This window comes from Pseudochaenichthys georgianus, chromosome 1, assembly GCF_902827115.2.
Source record: "Pseudochaenichthys georgianus chromosome 1, fPseGeo1.2, whole genome shotgun sequence".
NCBI lineage: Eukaryota > Metazoa > Chordata > Actinopteri > Perciformes > Channichthyidae > Pseudochaenichthys > Pseudochaenichthys georgianus.
In genome coordinates, this window is record NC_047503.1 from 16,488,771 (window position 1) to 16,506,264 (window position 17,494).

Here is a 17,494-nt window from a genome sequence, read left to right on the forward strand (position 1 = left end):
GTGAGCCGGTGCACCTCTACCATGTATATGTGTATGTATCTGCATTTAGACTGGCTTCCCAGTACTGCAGTCCTAGTGGCATAGAAACCGTCTCAGCAGGGATGTGACCTAGAACAGCAGCCGCAATGTCAGACCTGTTAACGCAGAGAAACACTCTAAGTAAATACGCTAAATGTGATAAAGATCATGAGACCAGAAGGTACAACGGCAAAGCACTGCCTCCGGAACGCTTCACTGATACACTGATACTCGAACCCTGTTTTCACGCTCTTCCTGTGTTTTTCAGCGTTATTCGAGGAACTGCAGGGCCTCGACATTTTCTTGGCAGAACTCTACAAGTAAGATCTCCGACCTTTGACCTCTTCACGTGACTTACATCAGTTTTCTGTTTGAGGGAAAACAACAGGTTCGACAGAGTAAAGTCAAAAGGGTCGACTCTATCCTGATAAGCGGGGTTCACTGACGTTATTTTTAACTGGGCACGACTTGTCGTTGCATCAACTCTGTGACAGATTACCTTTCAGCAGACATATTTATACCCCCTCTCATCATCTCACTGTCTTCTTCTCGTCCTTCCTCAGACATCTGGACAGCAGCAGTAATGAGAGGCCAGACATCAGCACTATTCAGAGAAGAGTCAAGGTACGGCCTTAATCACCCCCGTTTCTATGACAACAGGAGACCTTTCCACATGCCGCCCGGAAACGGGTTAGTTATCAATGCCCGCATTTACAATGTGTATGATACCGTTTATGAGCCTACTATTGGTGAATCATTAACATTGAGTCACTACGGTCTTATCAATGAACGACCACACCTATATTTCTGATGAAGATACTACACTTAATTTTTTTTGACTTATTTACATTTCTTATATTATCTTTTATGTTATCCTTTTATGACACATTCTTACTTTTTATGTTATTATAAATATTTGAACCAATTTCAACTGGGGTAAAAAACTGATTCTGATTTTAAATGTGTTTTTATTGTACCTTTTATAAAAAGTATTTCTGAGCCAGTTGAGCCTTTATCATAGAGACATATATTTTCTTTTCTTCTGCTTTCTCTCTTTTAGAAAGTGACCCACGACATGGACATGTGTTACGGCATGATGGGCAGTCTGTTCCGCAGCGGCTCCAGACAGACCCTGTTCGCCTCCCAGGTGATGCGTTACGCCGACCTGTACGCCGCCTCCTTCATCAACCTGCTGTACTACCCCTTCAGCTACCTCTTCAGAGCCGCTCACGTGCTGGTGAGTGTCTGTGTGGAAATGAAAAAGTACTGTCATGAAGGGAGAAGGGAAACACAAGTGTCAGCAAAGGTCTTTCCTTCCCCAGTCACCAAACATAAGTCTCAAGATTAAAATGCATTTTAGGCAAATGATACACAAGTATGTTCAAATCACAATAACTGAAACAAGGGCGGGATCAACTGCAAAAGTTGTGGGTAATGGTAAACAAGTAAACAAACAGTCAAAAGGACATTTACTAAATGTTGCCTCTAGGACAGCAGACACAGGATGAGACGAGGATAAAACTTAATGCTAGTTCCGCCCTACAGCTTCAGCGCTATCTCAAACTCAAAGTAGGTTATCATATCCTGTTACACAGATACCCACAAGGCTCATAAGTAGGGCACTAGGTCTCATTTAGGTAGTTCTTTGAACTTACCCTGCGTGTGAATCTGGCCATCAGCCCTGAGTGACTCAGGCAGTAGAGGAGTGTGAATACTTTAACATCAAACATCATATTTCAACTCAAAATAAATGTGATTTTTTTGGCAGTGTTACATATGTACATTTTTCAATGATAGGAGCATTTTATATGCATGTAAATGAGTAGAAGGAAAGTAGAAAAGCATCAAAATAAATCTTGGTTATTAAAAAAATCCCCCTACAGAGGTAACACAAATGTACGTTGTTAATGCTATATCGCTCTGGAGGGCCGGTGCCTTGCTCAAGGGCACCACGGCAGGGCCCAGGAGGTGAACTGGGACCTATCCAAGTAGCAGTCCACACTCCATATTTAGATTAATTCGGGGACTTGAACCGGCAGCCCTACGGCTCACAGTCCAAGCCCCTACTGACTGAGCCACTGCCGGACTTCTTCTCTTCTTGTTTTTTTAAATAGGGGGTTATGCTTGTAATAAATCAGCAAGATCATTAAACTGTTCTGTTAAACGATCTTTTTATTCCCCTCACATTTCTACTTCCTCCTCCCCAGATGCCCCACGAGTCGACGGTGGAACACGCCCACGTGGACATCGACATGGAGTCGCCTCTGGCAACGCGCAACCGCACCCACTGCAGCGACTGCAAGGACCTGGAGTGCAAACGCAGCCAGCTGACCCGCTCCTTCAGCGAGATCAAACCCCCCAACCTGTTCCCCCAGACTCCTCAGGAGATCACTCACTGCCATGACGAAGATGATGATGAGGAGGAAGAGGAAGAGGAGGAGGAGGAATAGGCTGGACATGGAGATGAAAGGCACTTCCTGCTCCTTCCTTTTCATGTTCCCAGTAGAGTTGGGTAGTTGTCTCTCAAAGTGAGGCATCTCCAGTGTGTGTGTGTGTGTATATCAATACTGTATGCACACACACACACACACTGCAGATTCCTGAGGAAAGAAAAAACGGACCAGTAGCAAACAGATCATATGACTGTCAGAAGACTGTATGCATGCTCGGTCCTCTGAAAGCTAACTTTCCCTAGCTTCCTTCTTATAGAAAAAAGAAACACTTTATAATTTTTTTTAATTAACTTAATTATATTTTCTGTTTTATTTTCCCCGTCAGACTTAAAGAAAATCCCATGCTGTTTTTATAATCTGACTTTAAAGGCCTGCTGGTGAATGAAGCAGATTGCGTAGATTCCTAACATATTGTTCGCTAAAACACTGCTCAGCTTCAGTGTACACAAAAAGATGCACACTGTATTAAAACACTTTCTTTTTCTTTGTATGCAACATGGGAACAATGTTCAGTGTGCCACCTGTTTAGTTTCTCTGTGTCTCTTTCACTCGTACTTTGTTTTGAACCTTGTGTGTGTGTGTGTTTGTGTCTCACTCAGAGCGCAGCATCCTGAGTGACGGTAAGCTAAGAATGCCTCGTACTAAACTGAAGCACAAGTCGGCGTTAAACAGATGCTTTTATTTTTGGTTGAGAGAAAACACGATATTTTGTTACCAAGCAACAATAAGTACAGAGTTCTGTACATGTGTATTATGCCTGCCGCAGTGTTGCTGGAAATAGCAAGCGAGCGGTTTAATGCCACCAGCTGTTAACATGCAGTGTTTCTTCTGCACAGTGAAGTTGAAGATTGCCTTTTGAAAGGGTAGATGTTGCAGCCAAGCTGATTTAGAGATGGGATCTGTCCAGTGTGTACTGTGTAGTGTGAAAGTGGCCTTAGTATGCAAGGACATAAGGTGTTTTCAGATAACTTTAGATAGACTGTCTTTCTCTTTGGTTTTGGGGCTTTGTTGGGTGTCAAATCTGCTGTGTGTCTAACAGTTGTGTATAGTATTCTCCTGTGCAGCCTCTCAACACTGAAGTGACTATATGCTAATTCTAGCTCTGTTAGCAGTTGAAAACTAGATGATGATCTGAGTTTAAGCGCTTGACTTCACATTTGCATGGCTAAAACGGCAACTCGATAGTTATCAAGATATATACATCGTTCGGTTTCTTTATGAAGAGTTCCGCTTACATGCATCATCAGGTCGTTGTGTTAGGACTTCATTGACAGTACATTATTTTCCATCCATCCATTTTTTTACTCCAAAAGGATTGGAAACGCCAGGAGTTTGAAGACATGACAAGACCTTTTTGTATGCCTGTGTGAGGGGGATAGCACCAGCAAAGTGGGACAAGTGCAATGGAAGCAGTCTTTTTTTAATGAGTTTTTAAATATAATAACTTGTTGCATGCTCCTCTTCTGCAATGACACCACCAACGGTTTGATTCAACTCCTAATATATGCCGAACAGCCGTGTATGTAAACTAGCATGTTCAAGAATGTGCATTAGCCAATTTACTGTCATTAGATTTTGATTGATATGTTCCTAAATTCTGATTGGTTAACAGAAGTGACATCACCGGTTTTAAACAGAGCCCCGCCCACTTCACATACTGGGAAGAGCACAGAGACGAGCAGAAACTCCGATATCTGTTGTGTGAAACAACACAAACTGTTTCCGTCAGTCAAAGGAGTGTTCATGTAAAGACTCCAACACCAATGATAATATCTTTTTTCATCCTTTATTGTTAATTTGTGTTCTTTAAAAACGTCCAAATGCATCAAGAGAACTGCCTGATTTTTTAAAAACACATTTATTTTTCTTTTAACCATTGTATCCTGTATGTTAACGTTCCTCACCTTTTTATATTTAGTCTCTACATGCTGTATTGATACTGTAAGTGTTGGAGCGGCAACAAAAGGGAAGAAACATGCCGTCTACTTGTTGCATCATTTCTTTGGTTTGGCTTGATCTGCTGTGGAGACAGGTGAATTTGTTTAACTGCTACTCAATGGAAGAACAGCTTGTAGGACATTATTTTATATTTCCTCCTTTTTCTTTACAAATGAATCATTTGTATCTTCATTTTTGATTCGTTAACATAGAATAACTGGATGTGCTACACCAGGCAGCTGCACTGCTAATAGGAAGTAGTCTTTTCTTTGCATATTTTGCATATGCATGTGAAAGTAACACACATATCTGCTCTGCTGAGGCGGTGGTTATGGTAGCGTCTGTTGGAATTCTATGTGGACCGTTATAGGAAAGCTATTCTTTTCATTTGTCATTGTAGTTTACACGGGGAGAAAAAACTACAAACCTGTAAGATAAAAGAAGAAAAACGTACATGAGGGGACTTTAACAGATGTTACTTGTTATCAATACCATGGGGTTATTTTTATTTTATAAGCTAGTGTTTTTAAATGGCCCTGGTTTACAGAACTGTAAATAGACCTTTCCATTTTCTTTTTCTTACCTTTTTACCTGACTTAATCCTGGCAAATATGCCCTAATGCATCAACATGAACAGGTGCCAAGACACTCACCTTTCATTTTCTAAACTATCTTTAGTTTTTATGCATATCACTTCATGTTCTCTTGAACAGTGTTTTGTTTGTTTGTTTCCTGAAATTATCCTACAGACTGTACATTGAGGTAAATTACATAAAAATGTAGAATAAAGATAGTTTTTCATAATTTTCTTGTTGTTTTTTCTTTGTACTACTGTGATATAATTATTTACCTCAGGTTCACCTTGTGTCAGGTTGTTTTTACACAAAGGGGCCCTATTATGTTTACTTTCAGGGTCATAATTGTATGTTGTTCCTCTACTGTGACACTTCTCCATGCTTTAATGTTCAAAAAGCTCTTTATTCTTCTCATACTGCCTGTGCTGCAGCACCTCTTTTCACCCTCTGTCTGAAACCAGAGCCCAGTCTGCTCTGATTGGTTAGCTGGCCGGCTCTGTTTTGATAGGTCAACTGCTAAAAAAATCTCCTGCCCTTTAGAAAACCCCACACAATGTGTTGGAGCGCTAGGGGGGGAGACCAATTACATGCACAACAACCTTAACACACTAAAGGGAAACCCCCAAAAAGAACAATAGGGCCTCTTTAATTGCTGATAGCTTTGTTAATAATAATTCAATCAAAAAGTGGACTGTATTCAAGTACACAGAAAACCTCTTATGGGTGGCCAAGCCTTTTTTGATTGTGGGCCATACATTAAAAAAAATTGCAGCCACGGGCGAACAAAAGTAAATGCATAGTTTTCAACCAGTTCTTGATCATTGTTTCTAGACCATAACACCTACATATTCAGATGTAACTATCAAACAGGCATGGTCAAATGGGTTTGTGCCAATCGGAAGACTTCACAAAATGTAGTTGACATCTAGTGTTTGAACTAGGATGTGCAATGTACATCGATACCACAACTTATTATAAATATGCTGAACTGTATTACAGTGTATACAGTATTTAGTATATTCATTTGAGAAATGTTGAAAGAGTTAACAACATTTTGTAAATAGCAATGCTGTCCAAAATATTAATTTAGTATATTGTGTGATAAATATAAAAATGTAAATTGGATGGTAATCTACATGCGAAAAATATAAATATATATTGGTATACAAATCAACTGCTTATTGTGATAAATGTCTTCACGATTAGAGGTTCAAACTCAAATACTGAATTTTGAGTTACTTAACTCGAGTTTTCCATTTTATGATTATCTTTACCTCTACTTCCTCATATTTTGGAAGCCAGTATTGTAATTCAAATTCTAAATATAAAATATAAATCCAATAAATTATGCTGTATTTTTATGGACTTAGTGAGATATTTAATATGAATTGGATATTCTAAATAGTAATTTATTGTTGGTCATGTTTATTTTATGCTGGTATTTATGTACACAACTAGCTTTTGCATGCCAGACTCTTGTCTTTTTACACTGTAGTATTGTTGCTTTTAACTAAGTAAAACAGAATATAAACAGCATTTTGAGTTAACAAGGTACAAATGAACAAGATCTATCAGTAGACCAACACATATCCATAGCTAATACATGTGAGAAAATGTGAGAGACAGGAGGTCAATGAGGGCACACAGCTCATTTTGACCCTGAGGTTGATCATCATCATGGATCTAGAAAGAGGAGAAACAGTAAAGAAGACAAAGGGGTGGAGGCTGTAGAAAGTTCTACAAGGTGATGTTTCCATTGGCGTAAGACTTATGCAATGCCTGATAGCAGACGTGCATGTCATGGTGGTTCACACACGCAATAATAAGTTCAAGGGCAGTAAATACGAACCGCTGTAACTCAATACACATTCATGTTGCGCAGCCAAACGCTGTTCAACCCCTAATTCAATTCAATTCAAAACCTTTATTTATCCAGGTGAAATCCCATTGAGATCATTGATCTCTTTTTCAAGGGAGACCTGCAGGACTAAGAATCGTTCCTCTATTTACCAGCTGGGTCTGAACGCTGGTGGTGTTTTCACTTTGTCAGTCTGTGTCTGTGTCATCATGGCAAAATGTGCGAGAACTACCACAGTGGTGGAAAATAACTAAATGCATTTACTCAAGTATTATACTCAAGTAAACTTTTGAGCTACTTAGACTTGAGTATTTTCATTTTCTGCTATATTTGAAAGGCACAGGTTATGTTTACTTCACTGCATTAATTTTATAACTGCAGATTCAGAATAATAATACATCAAATATATATAACAAATCAATTATGATGTAATGCAGATTAAGATACAACTTGTATCTATTGGGGTAATATTATACCAACAAAATAAGTATGAAAAGTAATTCAAAGATCTCCAACTCTTCAATTCAGTGCATAATGATTATAATGTAGTAATATAATTCACATTATTCTTTATAGGGAGTACTTTTAGTATATTTTTAAGCCAATACTATTATACATGAGTAAAAATGTGACTTTCCAAGTCTTGAAGTGAGACTATTTGGTTAAAAATAGCCACTTTCGTCACAATTACAGGATAGTACTATGCTGTAAAGTAGTATATACAGCAGTAGCAAAAAGCATTCAAGTCAGCAAACCGACCACAGGGTCTGTCACAAAGCAATATCCAGCTAAAGTTTGATTAGGGGTGCATTTTATTGCCCGTGAACTTCACTTAGAATTGCTAATCTTGTACAATACTACAAAGTGTTTGTACATTTCTAAAGCGTACCAATAAAAAACCTGATAAGAGAACATTCAGAAGCAGCAGAGCTTTTAAATCGAGGAGATTAAGCCACTGTCTGTCTGTTAATCATTCACTTTTTTATTAAGCCACCAGCTGCAGGAGGCAATGGGAATGTTGTCGTCAGGAAGAAGAAGCATTATGGACAGCACATGGGTACAGAAGTAGCAGCATTGGGATGGACAAAAGACCAGTTCAACATAGGCCAGCAAAGCATTCACATAATGGACGGATAATAATCTTGTGTTCAGCAGAAGATGGGAGGAAAAGAAGATAAAACGTGTGTATAACAGAATATTCAGTCACAGGTGATGCTTCTTCCCAGTGTTTGCTGTTGTGCGTTTTTTTAATTGTCTCCATGCTTCTTGTTATCCTGTCAGGCACTGAGTCTGTAAAGCACAATGTCACAATCTGATCTCATTCATTGCTGTATCTCCGGAGTGATTGTCCCAGCAGAGCAGGAGCAGCCCGCTGCATAGGAGCACTTTCAAGTAAACAATAAACAACACAGCTGCAAACAATGCAGACGTACTCTATTTCTGGTTATGCAACCGAGACGACCCTCGTAGCCAAGCAGATGGAGGGGCTGTTTGTCCATGTGTGCTGTGTTACAGATACATTGGATTACATGTGGAAACAGCGACCACCAGTGGATTCAAACTGCAACTGAATATTTAAAATAATTCAGCTTTGAGGACACTGTTTGCCTGTAGGGTGGCCAGAAAACTGCCAACCAACAGTTATGTTAATGAACAGGCCTGAAAGTGGAATTTAAGTAATTTTTGTTAGAGTTAAAAATCTACGCCTCTACAGATATTAAGTAAACTGAATATACTCTACATTAAGACATAATGTACTTTTAGGAAACATTTCAAGCACAAATAGCCTAGTATCTTATCACTCATTCCTGTCTTCATGGGGTAAAACAATTAGGGCAAGAAAGTACAAAAGAAAGAAAATACTAATAACATAAAAAATACTTTAAGGAATAGTTTGACATTTACACTTATTTACTTTTTTGCCAAGAATTCCGTGAGAAGATTGAGACCACGTATCCTAAATTGGAGCAAGGAGTGTTAGCTTAGTTTAGCGTGTAGACTAAAGATTATTAATTACTACTCCAGGAGGGATGTGATAGTCCAAGAAAAAAGTTGTTTAAGACTAAGGAGAAATTAATAGGCTTCATATATGGTAGAGTAGTAGTGTTTTTTATTAGCTTGTGGGCAGACCCAGGCTTGCTAGCTAGCTGTTTCCAGTTGTTATGCTAGGCTAAGCTAACCGACTGTAGCTTCATATTTGAAAAAATGGTGGTATCAATCTTCTTGTCTAATTCTCAAAAAGAAGACATCTTAGTGTATTTCCCACAATGTCAAACTATTCCTTGATTGTGTGTTCTTTAAAGTGTGAAAGAAACAAACATATATGGGTACAATGTTTCTAAGATAAAATGAAATCAATATAAATATATCTCTTTAATAGCAGCCAACATTTGTGAAGAATATACTTAAAACGTCAAACTGAATTAAATCAGGAATTATTAAACATGGATTAAAATCCACAATGTGTGGGGAGCCAAAACAAGGAAAGTCTAGTCTCTTTCACATTCACTCCTGTCAACAGCCTTTATCAACTAAACCAAAGGGCTATGTTTTGTAGACACACAAAAAAACACATTCACACACAAACAGTGGAAAAGCATAGCTTTGTATCATTCATGGACATGTTTAATGTCGAGGTTACTTTTTGTGACGTTGATGATGCTCAACATGTTAGATGAGGTCATTAATACTGTGCAATTATCAAGCTTGATTATGCGTAAAATTGGCAAAAAAAGGACAACCTTCCCACAAATAGGTGCCGTGTTGGCACTTTTACACCCTATCCGTTTTCCCCCTCCCCATTTCATTACACTGTGGTGAATAGTGTTGGCATCATTAATCCCATATGGACGTGAGGTCAAAGGATGCAGAAACATGAAAGAGACGAGGAGAAAGAGAGACTGACTAGGACAAATTTGCTTGTGGATGGCTGCTGTTTAGCATTTTTCAAAAAAACAAATATACATACAGTACATACAAATATATCTGTCAATTTATAATACAGTGATTTTTGAAAAATTCATAATCATCTCTTAAATAAATTGCTTTTCATTGCACTTTGTTAAAAATAATTAATTATATGATTTCTCTTAAAGGCAATAGTGTGATTTTTTTAAAGGTGAAAAAGATAGTGTACCATAAGCCTGATTTAGGATAATAGTAAAAATAACAAGATCTGTAATATACATACTGTATCTGTAAAAGACCCTCACCTCCTCATTTACATGAATGGATGTTCGTCTCCATATATGTAGCATGTCCTTTTTGATATGACACGTGCGCCCCTGCGCACACCTTTGTGTACATGCTTATAGGCATGCTCTTATGCCAGTTTATGTCATATCATGTCTCCACGCGTACATATATACATACAATATTATAAAATAAATAAATACAGGATAACATTCTTGGTTCGTGGTTTTTAACGGTTTTCCTTCAAAGCGGTTTTTGGTGCAGTCTTTGACCAATCTCTGCTTGTTTGGGTTTGAGTCCTTGCTGATGGGATCAACAGTCGACTGAGCCTCCCTGAAAGATGCACGGGTGGGGGGGTTGCATTTGTGTGTGTTTGGGGATTGTGACTGTTTGAATATGTGTGTGTTGCAAAACAGTCTGTGTCCAGTGTAAGAAGGGGGGACCAAAGTCTTTGGCCTGAGAAGAAAATACAGCGAGTGTTGCGTTTTGTTGTGTGTTTCAGGCATAGGAACTGGGTTTGCATGCACTCTGTCATCTTTTAGTCAGCGCTATGAAAGTGTCAGATTGTCCCAAAAAGAAGCTCAGTCGCACATACTGTCTGAGTGCACCCCCTGTGAGAGGGTGAGTACAGCAGGGATTCTGACAGCGTTCAGGTAGGGGGCGTTCAGGGGGCGCAGCACCCGTCTTACCCACTTGCCCCTCCATGAAAGGGTCTCACTGACTGACTGGGGGCTACTGGTTGGAGCAGAACCCTCACTCCACCCGCCTCCACTTCCCCGCTTTCCCTCATCACCTACGCCACAACGCTGCGCGTGTCCACGAGACAGGGTGGAGTCTGGGTCTCCACCGGGCTCGGCGGGGGCTAGATGGGTCCCTCGTTGTGGGCGGTGTGGTTACTCCTGTTGAGACCCACACAGTTCTGCTGCTGCTGGTTGAGCAGGTGGGACGTCTCGTTGGCGACGGTTACGGACACGGCAGGGGTGGTGCTGGTGGTGCTGGTGGTGCCGGCTGTGCTGGTGACAACGACGGTGGGGGTCTCCACTCCGTCGTGGAGCTCCGTCAGCGTTAGCTCTATCTTAGTGAACTCACTGTCTGTCGACTGTGGCGTTTTGTCCATCCGGGACGCCATTACAGCGTTCTGGTACTGCTGGCGTGTTACCTAGGATAGTAAGGTCAAATGTCACAGCAGTTGTGATGGTAGGTACTCCCAGAGCAACCTGCCTGATGACCTCACACTTAGAAAATCGTAATTTTTTTTATTTATATACGAAAACGTTATCATATGTGTATTTATTTGTGTATTCAAGTTCCTTTGTGTAAAATAAATAAATAATGTATACAGTATACTATATTATAAGTATAGCTAGTTATTAAAATGTCAAAGTATTAAATATCATAAGAAAGTCACGGTATATGCTTTGATATATTATTCAAAAGAAATTGTGAAGCTGTCATAAAACATAGTCATCATATATTATTCCAAAAACAGTCAGTATTGTATGTCTTAGACAAGATATAGTATTGTACATTATGAACTTTTTGGAAAAGTCATAATATATGATGTCATAAAAAGGTATGTCAAAAAGTCGTAATTAAGTCGAGCATAAAAAAGTAATAGTTTAGTATATGTAAAAATATCATAGTGTGGAATGTAAAAGTAATTCTAAATTATATAATGAAAAAAGTTTTCAAAATAAGTCATAGTTTAGTAAAAAGCCTGTAAGAATCTTCTATTCCAGCATTTATGTTTACACATTTGAGTCTCAGTGGGCCGGTCTTGTTCATCTGTGTGTGTTCTCACCTTTATATACTGCAGGTCTGTGCGCGCTCTGACTGAGTAGTCGGGTACGTAGATCTGCAGGAAGGAGTTGAGCTGGTTGTTGCTGCTGCCGAGCGTCGGGGTGATGGCGTCGATACGGTCGCTTCTGTTCAGGGAGTCTGAGTGGTTGAGTCCAAACGGCCGCGGAGGAGATTTATTTTCTGTGAGGAGTTGATGAGAGAACAGAATTGATTTAAACCAGGAAATGTAAAAGTATCTCAGAAAATATATTTTCAACCTTGGCTGTTGTCAGTGCCTATATGTTTCGTTCACAACTAAAAATGTTTAAAGGTCCCATGTCATGGCCATTTCTACTGATCATAATTCCATTGTTGAGGTCTACTAGAATAGATTTACATTGTTCAATGTTCCAAAATCACATTGGTTTCTCAGCATCTCTGTATAGTATGTGTATTCACTCTCTGTCCTTAACGGCTTGTTGGAGCTCCTCCCTATGAGCCCACTGTGCTCTGATTGGTCAGCTCGCCGACTCTGTTCTGATGAGATCACCACCGTTACAGCGGAACATCAGTGTTTATGTGTTAGAATGGCGTTTGTTAGCAACCAGAAAATGACACCAGCAATGACAAACAGATGAGAATGCTGCGTGGGGTCTGGGTGCCGTGTTGGCGGGACGTTGCGGGGCTCGCTGCTCCGCCCTTTGAGGCTTGAGGAGTGGACAGTATGAGCTGGATTACTGGTGTTGTTTCCTGGTTGCTGCGTGGGGTCTGCGAGACAGCGAGACACCGCGGAGATCCGCGGAGCCGTGGTGTGTGTGTGCTCAGGCTGAGTTCCACGGAGCCGCGGCTGAGAAAAGATAAGGCTGAGTGAGTGCGTCACTATGACCGTTACGTCACTATGACCAGGAAGAAAAAAATGAAAAAAGAAAAATCTCCAACGAGGCGTTCTGGGGCAGCATAGACAGGTCTTTTCTGTGTTAGAATTTTACTCGCTACAGGGTGTACTTTGAGGGTTTGCAGACCGTTTACAAGCATAAAAAGCTACATAACACACAAGGGGACGGGTAGTAACCGGAAAAGCATGTCATGGGACCTTTAAGACGTGGAAAAACAAATCACCCAAAGCTATAGTCATTCAACAACAGAGAGCTCATGTCACAGTCTGATCTCTGCTTGAACTCATTATTAGGGAATGCTTTTACTTCACATGTGTGTTGTCATCTATTCTGTAATTTCAATTGTCCTTCCTGGGTTGCCATATCCAGAGAAAAATAGCTTGAGGCCATTTTTATATGCAGAGTTTGAAGCAGGGACTATTCTACGGAGCCCCCTAGGGGACATGGAGAAGAAACAAAAAATTGGTTAAAAAATATCTTGTTTTGCAAGATCTTGCAATACTTTTGTGAGATCTCGCAAAACTTTTCATTTAGCTCAATGTTATTCCGGGTAATTTCAGCAACACAGAAACCCAGAAACCACAACAATGGAGCGGTTCATCGATTTTTACTTTGAGCTTGGCCTAAAATATAAAGATATAACATCAGTGCTTGGCAATAGTCACGGGTTTCACATACGTGAAAGACACCTCAAGAGAACACTCAGAGCGAGGGGACATGCACGTCGCAAAGCATAACCTACTCTGAGCTGAGTTATTGACAGATTCAAATTTCGCAGATCAATAACTCCCATGCACATAACGTTGTACAAATACAAACAACATGACTTTACAATCATAACGAGCTACAGAGTCGTTTTTATCCAACAAGTCCTCCAACTCATACGACCAAATGGGTCGATTGTTCAAGCGCTTAATACGACCTATAATTACGTTTTAAAGTTGTCGGCCTCTAGTGCTCACGTTGAATGCAAACGTTACAGAGGGTTGTTTATTCACAAATACGCCACATCCGCCAAATCCGCCAAAACTGAATACGTGACGTGGACCATAAATATATCAACAATTAAACAACATCTTCCATTTCTTTTCACACAATACATCTCCTTGCAGTATCAACACTAATTCGGCTGACTTTTATATTTGATCCAATTAGTAGATAGTCTGTATTTACACCATAACGGTGCACAGCTGATAGAAAGGGGCTTTTTTGTAGTTTTTAAAGATATTACTGATTTTCTGAACTCCCTTTCCAACTCCTCATGCAGTTGACTGTTACAGGTCTATACAAGTTCATGGTACAATGCATAAGCTTCACGTCGAGAGACTGAAACAGTATTTTCCTTTACCGTTCTGTTTTAAACTCACAATAAAGTGAATAGTCATATTATGTTTGATATTATTTTGTTTTATTAACTAGACCACTGTTTTTTTAAACCGCAACTCCTAGTGGTTAAAGCACGTTATTGAATTTAGTTGTTGAATAAGTTATATTTGATGAAAACATTTAAATATTAAGAGTAGCCTACATACAAAATAGGGGTCAATAATAGAAATATAGAATAGAAAATATCAAGAAGATACTGTCGTGATCTCTACAATAAAACAGTTTAGTGCAGGACGTCCAAAGATATTAACAGGAGGATGTGCAAAACAGACAAACTGATAAGGCTGAATTTTACTCAGGTGTAGTGTTGTCACGATACCAACATTTTGGTTTCGATACTGATACCAAGTCAAGAATTGCGATTCCGATTCTTTTTCGATACTTTTCTTAAAAAAAGGGAAACACGGAATATCGGCTTTAAAATTAGGAATAACAGATGATTTTAGCAGTCAGAACAACTAAAGCAGCAGTATTACTAAGAACAGAAACGCCAAAGAGTCACATCTAATATAAATATATATAAAAGCATTTATTTTAATTGTGTAGCAGTGAGTTTAACATTTTGGCTGCACTGTTGAGCATTTTGAAATGTATTGTCATGCCTCTGTGCAAGGCTTAGTCTTTCTATCTTTATAGCCACTGGTGTAAAGTAACTAAATTCATAAACTCAAGTACTACTTGGGTACAATTTTGAGATACTTGTACTTTATTTAAGTATTTCAATGTTTCTTTTGCTACTTTGTACTTCTAATCCACTACAGTTCAGAAATAATGGTGTACTTTTCCTCCACTACATGTATTTAATCCCTTTAGTTACTTCACAGATCTGGATGAATGATGTGAAATATAATCAAGTGTTGAATCAGACTTTAGTTCCACCTGGAGTAAATCCACCAGCTACCCTGCAGTCTACAAAGTACTTCAGACTAGCTGCACCTTCACCAGCTACCCTGCAGTCTACAAAGTCATTCAAACTAGCTGCACATTTACCAGCTTTGAGAACACTTTCATGATCAATCATTATAAAACATATCATATATATTATTCTGAAATGGACCAATCTGCACAATGACTACTTTTACTGTCGCTACTTTAATACTTTTACTTGAGGAACATTTTGAATGCAGTACTTTTACTGTAACAGAGTATTCCTACACTATGGTGCTTCTAGTACAAGACCTGAGCACTTCTACTTTTACTGTCGCTACTTTAACTATATTTTGATGATAATACTTTGTACTTTTATTTGAGTAACATTTTGATTGCAGGATTGTTCCTACATTCTGGTACTTCTACTTTAACTCAAGTACAAGATATATACTTATACCACCTCCGTTTAGCCTATGAAAAAAACTAATAGAAAACGAAGGCTAAAGCTAACGTTAGCAGATAGTGATGCTAGTTTGCTAGTTAAGTTTGCTCAACGATAATATTGCGACAGAAAAACTTTTCAGTGCACATCACGCTCTGCAGCTCCGACAGGGAGCTCTGCTCTGAACACCTGAACGGCCCATTCACAGACTTCTGGCGTCTTTTGTGTCAACAAGCCGAGGCGCAGCGGCAGTTGCACTCCCACTTGCAGCCATGCTTCTCGTTTTCTCACATGCTCTGGCAGCTAGCGCGTGGCCGCGTGCACGAGAGAGGGGAGGGACTTAGAACGTGCTTGAGAGGAGCGGGACTGCAGGCACGGCTGCAGTGCAGGGAGTGGAAGCAGAGCGCTGAACACACACGGCTCTTATTAAACGGCGTTTTTTCACGGGAGTACTTTCCCCCGTCATTCTTAAAGTACCGATACTAATGAAACGGAGGAATCGTACCGTTTTTAACGCCAGGGTATCGCGGTACCTTTCAAGTATCGGTACACCGTGCAACACTACTCAGGTGTAACTAAAGTCTGATTTAAGTGTTGTTTATATTTCACATCATTAATCAGCATCTGCAAAGTAACAAAAATAAATGTAGTAGAGTAAAAATACCAGGTTAACCTCTGAAGTGGAGTAGAACAAAGTAGTACATGCTGCTGTAACAAAAACATTTCCCAACTTGGGATCAATAAAGTATATCTTATCTTATCTTAAGATGATCGATGGCTACTGCCATATTTGCTAAATGTGCATCTGAACCTTGACAAGTGCATGTTTCAGGCTTATCAATTAACAACAGGAGGGGTCACAGACATAAGACCAGCTGTTAAATAAAGCTCTTCTGACCTTAGCTGTCATGTGGTATATTAATGCTGCCCATTATGGACACAAGCAATTTTCACCCATGTATTAATTATATGTTTTAAATTTGATAACACCAATGTGTTTCGTATCCCCTAAACCTCCAGGGATGTATACAGTTTAATACTGGCAACTTCTAATTGTGGGAAATACGAAAACGTCTTTTAAAACTACAATTCCCAGTAGAGACGTGCCATAGAACATGTTGTGAAACACACAATAGCCAGCATGTGTAATTCTGGGGGGGAGGGCCGGGCTGGACCCGTCCAAGTCCAGTTTTGGATAGTCTGGCGTGGTTCCATTCCATTTCAAAGAGCTTTGACGCTCAGCGTAACCTTGTCGCACTGCCACTCCAACATCCAATCACAGAGCACGAGGGCTAATCACGGGGTTTGTAAAGCAAGGCGGATGTTGTAGTCCCAAACGATAGCTGGGGATTCTGGGTATTGTAGTGTCTTCGGAAACTCTGTTGTGTCTAAACTCCGAAAAAACAATTTGTTTCTCCGAATCGAAGGTTAAAAACACAAAAGCATTGTACACAATTTAAACCAGTCAATATTGTGTAATTAACAAGGATAAACTGATGTTTTTTAGTGGATGAGTAATGGAGATATCACTGCGTAATCATTTGACAGTGTGGGGAATACTTCCGGTTTTATTATGAAAACTTCGAGACCGGAAATACTGTTTTCACCCACGCTAACTTTACATGGAAGCTGCCCCATATACAGTACACGTTCTCCTGGCGAGACCTCAAATCATCTTCGTATATCTATCAAACTGTAGATCCTACACATCCACTGGACGTAGTACAATAAAATAAAAATAAATAAATAAAAAGTACAATATACACTTCTCGCTAGAAATCTAATAAAAAAGCATTGTAATGGCCAAACTATTCCACAATTTAGGATTTTCCAGAGAGGGTTATTTGTGAATAAACGACCCTCCGGAGCGTTTGCAATCGACAGGAGCATGTTGTTTCTTACACGACCACTAGAGGTGCTACACTTTAAAACGTGACTCTGGGTCGTATTTAGCTGCTGAACAATCGACCTATATGGTCGTTTTTTGTAGGAGGACAGGCTGTTTTTATCAGAACAGTTCGAGACGCGCCGTCAGGGAGGAGTGCTTAGGGACCGTCTACAAACTGCAACGCCGAAAAATATAAAAA

General features: G+C 39.6%; 2 protein-coding genes across 4 annotated transcripts in view; one reads left to right on the forward strand and one right to left on the reverse strand.

Annotated features, from left to right (window-relative positions):
• The window catches only part of nt5c2b (5'-nucleotidase, cytosolic IIb), a 28,822-nt gene extending 23,609 nt beyond the window's left edge, over positions 1 to 5,213 (forward strand). For both annotated transcript variants that reach the window (XM_034096104.2, XM_034096183.2), the window contains 4 exons: positions 287 to 338; positions 582 to 642; positions 1,079 to 1,255; positions 2,226 to 5,213. In XM_034096104.2, the coding sequence (XP_033951995.1) occupies positions 287 to 338; positions 582 to 642; positions 1,079 to 1,255; positions 2,226 to 2,468 (533 nt within the window). In that variant the 3' untranslated portion in view covers positions 2,469 to 5,213. The remainder of the gene's footprint in view (positions 1 to 286; positions 339 to 581; positions 643 to 1,078; positions 1,256 to 2,225) is intronic.
• Positions 5,214 to 7,823: 2,610 nt separating this feature from the next.
• The window catches only part of cnnm2b (cyclin and CBS domain divalent metal cation transport mediator 2b), a 58,573-nt gene continuing 48,902 nt past the window's right edge, over positions 7,824 to 17,494 (reverse strand). For both annotated transcript variants that reach the window (XM_034096981.2, XM_034096915.2), the window contains 2 exons: positions 11,836 to 12,014; positions 7,824 to 11,193 (listed from right to left, as the gene is read on the reverse strand). In XM_034096981.2, coding sequence (XP_033952872.1) covers positions 10,897 to 11,193; positions 11,836 to 12,014 — 476 coding nt within the window. In that variant the 3' untranslated portion in view covers positions 7,824 to 10,896. The remainder of the gene's footprint in view (positions 11,194 to 11,835; positions 12,015 to 17,494) is intronic.